The 6000-nt window shown below is 42.0% G+C and overlaps 1 protein-coding gene across 1 annotated transcript in view; it reads right to left on the minus strand.

Annotated features, from left to right (window-relative positions):
• Positions 1 to 3781, minus strand: part of LOC140713798 (inactive ubiquitin thioesterase OTULINL-like) — a 47698-nt gene extending 43917 nt beyond the window's left edge. The window contains exon 1 of the mRNA XM_073024334.1: positions 3686 to 3781. Within this exon, the coding sequence (XP_072880435.1) occupies positions 3686 to 3731 (46 nt within the window). The 5' untranslated portion in view covers positions 3732 to 3781. The remainder of the gene's footprint in view (positions 1 to 3685) is intronic.
• Positions 3782 to 6000: the final 2219 nt, after the last annotated feature.

Genomic DNA, 6000 nt, shown 5'->3' on the forward strand with positions numbered 1-6000 from the left:
CCTCTATTCAAGCTAATACATTACCCCCAACTCTATGCATCTTTATCTTATGAATAAGCCTTTTATGCAGCACCTCATCGAATGTCTTCTGGAAATTCAAGTAAATAATGTCCATCTGTTCCCCTGTATCCACTGCACTCATTATATCCTCAAGGAACTCTGGTAAGTATGGTGCCAGCAGAAGAGCAATCAGACATCGAAAAGGCACTTGGACAATTACATGGTTCAGAAAGATTTAGTGGGATACAGGCCAAATATAGACAAATGGGAATGGTTCAGTTTGGTCAGCACAGGCAAGTTCTGCCTGAAGCTCAGCTTCTGTGCTGAATGAATCATCTCACTGACTTGTAAATGCACATTTCCCTTTTGAAGATCTACTGCCAACTATTACAAACAAAAGTCTGCAGATGCCTGAAATCCGAGCAACAAAATGCTGGAGGAACTCAGATGGCCAGGTAAATGTTGACTGTCTACTCTTTTCCATAGATGCTGACTAGCCTGTTGAGTTCCTCCAGGGGTGGGTGGGTGTGTGTGTGTGTGCGCACACGTACACTGTCAACTATCGCTGGGTATCAACACTTTTTATCATTGCCTTGGGAAGGGTATAATTTGATAAGTGTCATTATATCGGGTGACCTGAGCACTGTAAAGAAAGCACTGGCTAAGACAACTCCCTGGTAAAGGCGCTGTCAAAGCACATGTCAGCAATTAAAAATCTCAAAATTTTAAAAAAATTAGAAATAATTATTATACTGAAAACACTTGAAAGAATTAAAGAGATCAGGAAGCCCCACAAACAAAAAGAGCCAGTGCACATTCATTGCCTTCCTTTTCAAATCAATAGACTCATTGTTCCTCCTGCGGGATTAAGTTAACAGAGGTTGAGTAGGGAGACAAGGGGAAAAAAAATGACTGAGCAAAAGCCAGCAATCTTTGGAATCCTTAAACTTGGTACACATATGTAGAGAAATGCTGATAGTTCTCCCCAGCAAGTTGTGGCCCATACTTGTCTGTCTGAGTGTTGATTTCTGTCTGTGCTTGCATTTGAGATTCAAACCACAAAGTTATAGTCCTTATAGTACCATACAATCATATTTGTAAATAATAATGAAAAGTAATGATATAAATGAAAACAAAATACATGTTCACAACAGGTCTGCCAGCATCCGAGGATAAATAATATTTTTCATTAGAACCTGTACAGAAAGAGGATTATAAACTTGCCTTTTGTTTTACTGATTTTGTCAGATCGATTGTGTTATGTTCCTTCTAACAATCTCCATTTTCTAAATTTTAGATTCATAGAATTTGTCACTCCTTTTTAAAAAATTCTTCAAGGTGGATTTATTATTTGAAAACCACCTCCCTGGAATGTGACCGGGACAAAAATTGAACATATGCCACCTAAACAAGAATAAAGATGGCAAGTGTGTGTCCTCAGAGGATCTGATTGCTCGATATCGTGCATGTCCAGGAAGTAAACACAAGCAAATGTATACTAAAATATAGTACAGAATATAGCATGGGGTGGCTTGGTAGTGTACTGGTTAGCACATCGTTTTACATGATATGGTAATGTAGTGGTTAGCACAACGCTTTACTGTACAAGCAACCCAGGATCAGTTCCCGCTGTTCCCACATAGGTTTCCTCCAGATGCTCTGGTTTCCTCCAAAGACGTACTGGTTGGTAGGTTAATTGGTCATCGTAAACTGTCCCGTAATTTAGCTTAGATGAAATTGGGGAATTGCAGGGTGGTGTGGTTCAAAGGGCCTCTCCATGTTGTACTGCAATAAATACATAAAATACAAAACCAGCAAAAGATGAAGCAATTGCCCTGGGTGCTTTGGCTACAGAATTCTGGACACCAAGACCTTGCATTTATGTTTTAGGAACAGCTTCTTCCCCCCTCTCCCCACCCCACCCCGTCCCCGCTATCAGATTTCTCTATGGACACTGCCTCAATATATTGTTCTCTTTTGCACTATTTAATTACATATATTATTGTAATTTATAGTATTTTATGTATTGCACCATATTGCTTCCGCAAAACAACAAATATCACAAGACTGAAATGACTTCACAGAGGCTTTGTCACATGTAACCACTTCAAAACAGATGGTCAAAATCTCACTCCACTGAGGTTTTATAATGGTGTGTGGAAACTAGAGCCCACTTTTCCAATGTTGCTGCTGAGGGACTACTTTCCTCTGCAAACCAGGGAGTGATCAGGGATACTGCTTCAGGTGGGCCCAAAGGTAACGGTATAGATGGGCACTAACCTCCCCAACATCGAGGACAGCTTCAAAAGAAGACGCCTCAAAATTATGGTATTCATTATTACAGACCCCATCACCCAGGACATGCTGTGTTTTTATCACTACCATGAGACAGGAAGGACGTATAGGAGCCTGAAGACACACACTCAATGTTTTAGGAACAGCTTCTTCCCCCCCCACCCCTTCCCCGCTATCAGATTTCTCTATGGACACTGCCTCAATATATTGCTCTCTTTTGCACTATTTAATTACATATATTATTGTAATTTATAGTATTTTATGTATTGCACCATATTGCTTCCACAAAACAACAAATATCACAACATATGACAGACAGACATACTTTATTGATCCCGAGGGAAATTGGGTTTCGTTACAGTTGCACCAACCAAGAATAGTGAAGAAATATAGCAATATAAAACCATAAATAATTAAATAATAATACGTAAATAATGCCAAGTGGAAATTAGTCTAGGACCAGCCTACTGTCCCAGGGTATCTGACACTCCAAGGGAGGAGTTGTAAAGTTTGATGGCCACAGGTAGGAATAACTTCCTATGACGCTCAGTGTTACATCTCGGTGGAATGAGTCTCTGGCTGAATGTACTCCTGTGCCTAACCAGTACATTATGGAGTGGATGGGAGACATTGTCCAAGATGGCATGCAACTTGGACAGCATCCTCTTTTCAGACACCACCGTCAGAGAGTCCAGTTCCACCCCTACAACATCACTGGCCTTACGAATGGTTTGTTGATTCTGTCGGTGTCTGTGATGTTAAGCCTGACTCTGGGGATGAGCGGTTTTGTCACAGTCACAAAAGGGGGAGGTAACATAATTCTGTCCAGAACTGATTCGATACTATACCAGAGCGAGACGTGACTGGAAGGATCCCACAAAGAGATCTACGAAATGGGTACAAATTTGTCAATAGTAGGTGGGAAGGGAAGGACAGCATCTAAACAATCAAGTAGTAAATTATCAGCAAATAAGACAGCCGCTTGGTGGGAATGTAGCAGGAGTTCAGAGCGGGGAGAAACACAAGACATGAGACTGCAGATGCTAGAAATCTGAAGCAACGCACACAAAAAGCTGGAGGAACCACCAGAATCAATTTGAGTTCCTCCAGCACCTTGTGTTGCTCTGAAGGGAAGCGAGGTCAGTTTGCAGCTAGAATTTGTTTTGGCCAGGAGAAGGTAAACTTCCAGGCAGCAGACCGGATGCTCACAATCTTCACGGTTAAGAAGCCTGCAGTTGTTACTGGAGGGGTGGTGAAGGCACCGAGAAACGGGTTTAAAACACAGTGGCGAAAAGATAAACTTTCACATGCAAGCAGGCGAAAGCCGACAAGGCGGGCTGATAACATTGCGGACTCCCACCCCAACAACAAATGGAGATGCAGCGTTTACCTGAGGCGGTGGAATTGATGTTTTCGTTGACGAGTAAAATCCCCATCCCGCAGCCTCTGCGACTTTCACTTTGAGTGAGAAACCTCCGGCGCACACTACCGCGTTATGATAGACAGACAGTACAGTGCAGCCAATGAACACGCGCCGTTGGAATGCGATGGACCAATAGGGTCTGCGATGGGTGTGACAGAACAGAAGGCCCGCCTGCCCGTGTGGTTCTGAAACGTCTGTTTAAGCCACGGTCTGTATGACCGTAAACTGGGAATTTGGAGAGTTTGTATTTGTGTGCGAATGCACGAGTTTCTAATATGGATAAGTTAACTGCCTCAATTTGTGAGATGGAATAGATGTGCAATCAATTGCCGCAAGGAAATAAGTACTGTATACAAATTTGAAATTTCGCTGTGTATGCTTACAGCATGTTCTTTTTCCCCAAAGGCCTACAACTAACAAATGCAAGAGTACAACAATAGTTGTGGCATGACCTGTTTTTAACACCTCCCCCCCCCAAGCAAATACTGGAATCGTTAAAGCTTTTTAATGATTACATTAGTGTTTGATGAATGGCCACGTGGTTATGCTCTCTGGTGGTCAAAACTTCAAGAAATGTTGCCGTTTATAACGTTTTGGAACATTTCGTAATGCTTCAAAGCGTTTTTTCCCCCAACAAAATCTTTGTTCAGACAACGTTAATTCTATTTAATTTGTCGAAAGCAAACAGACACACACCATGTTCTGATGAAGGCTTTTGGCCCAAAACGTCAACTGTTCTCTCCGTCGAAGTTGCCTGAACGACTGATTTCCCCAGCGTTCTCTGTGTGGCTCTCGCTTTCTTGAAGCATCTGCAGAATCTCTTGTGACCTTTTTGAATAGTCGCTTTCAAACACAAAGTTCTTTGACAAACCGAGACTTTTCAGTGTTTTTTTTTACCAACATCTGTCGTGTTTTAATTTTGGAAGACATCCCAACGTACTTTTGCAGAGAAATGGAGGATGTTAGCTCTTGTATCTTCTTTTAAAATTGCATTTTCAAAGCAACACACACAAAAAACTGGAGGAACTCGTGTCAGGCAGCATCAATGGAAATGAATAAACTAGTCGACATTTCAGGCTGAGATCTTTCTTCAGGACTAGAAAGGAAGGGAGGAGACGCCAGAGTAAAAAGGTGGGGAAGGGGAGGGAGGATGGCTGGAAGGTAAAAGGCTGGAGAAGAAGGAATCTGATGGAGAGGAGAGTGGGCCATAGAAGAAAGGGAAGGAGGAGGGACATGGGGGTGCCATCTTGGTTTGTTTCTTTTTTCATTTGTGGGTGCAATTAAAAGATCAGCACTTATTATGCATGTCCAGTTGCCCTTAAGGTGCTGTTGGTAAATCATTTTTAATTGTCGCAGTCATATTGGTGATAGTCATCCCACAATATTATTGATAGAAACTTTGAAAATTAGAAGCAAGAGTAAACCACTTTGGTGGGCCACATAAAATCTGCTCTGCCAGTCTACATCATTGCTGATCTATCTTTATGCCATATTTCTGCTCTGTCCCAAAACGTTTATGTCTTTTGTGTCTAGAAATCTGTTTCTTAAATATATTTAATGACTTAGTCTCCATAGCTGTTTGTGATAGAGAATTAGCCTGCACAGTTTTCTGTGATAGATTATACCCATGACTTTGTGGCTAGCTATTGTTCAAATGCCATCTATAAATTTGCTGATGATACAATCTTTTGCTGGCAGAATCTCAAATGGTGATGAGCGGGCAAGATATACCAGCTAATTGAGTGGTGTCGCAGCAATAGTTAATCGCAGCGATTAACGGGTCCCTTTCGGAATGGCAGGCTGTGACCAGAGGGGTACCGCAAGGTTCGGTGTTGGGACCGCAGCTGTTTACGATATACATTAATGATTTAGATGAAGGGATTAAAAGTAACATTAGCAAATTTGCTGATGACACAAAGCTGGGTGGCAGTGTGAAATGTCAGGAGGATGTTATGAGAATGCAGGGTGACTTGGACAGGTGGGGTGAACGGGCAAATGTATGGCAGATGCAGTTTAATGTGGATAAATGTGAGGTTATCCACTTTGGTGGCAAGAACAGGAAGGCAGATTACTATCTAAATGGAGTCAAGTTAGGAAAAGGGGAAGTACAACAAGATCTAGGTGTTCTTGTACATCAGTCAATGAAAGCAAGCATGCAGGTACAGCAGGCAGTGAAGAAAGCTAATGGCATGCTGGCCTTTATAACAAGACGAATTGAGTATAGGAGTAAAGAGGTCCTTCTGCAGCTGTACAGGGCCCTGGTGAGACCCCACCTGGAGTAT

This window comes from Hemitrygon akajei, chromosome 20 (genome assembly GCF_048418815.1).
Source record: "Hemitrygon akajei chromosome 20, sHemAka1.3, whole genome shotgun sequence".
In the NCBI taxonomy this organism is placed as follows: Eukaryota; Metazoa; Chordata; class Chondrichthyes; order Myliobatiformes; family Dasyatidae; genus Hemitrygon; species Hemitrygon akajei.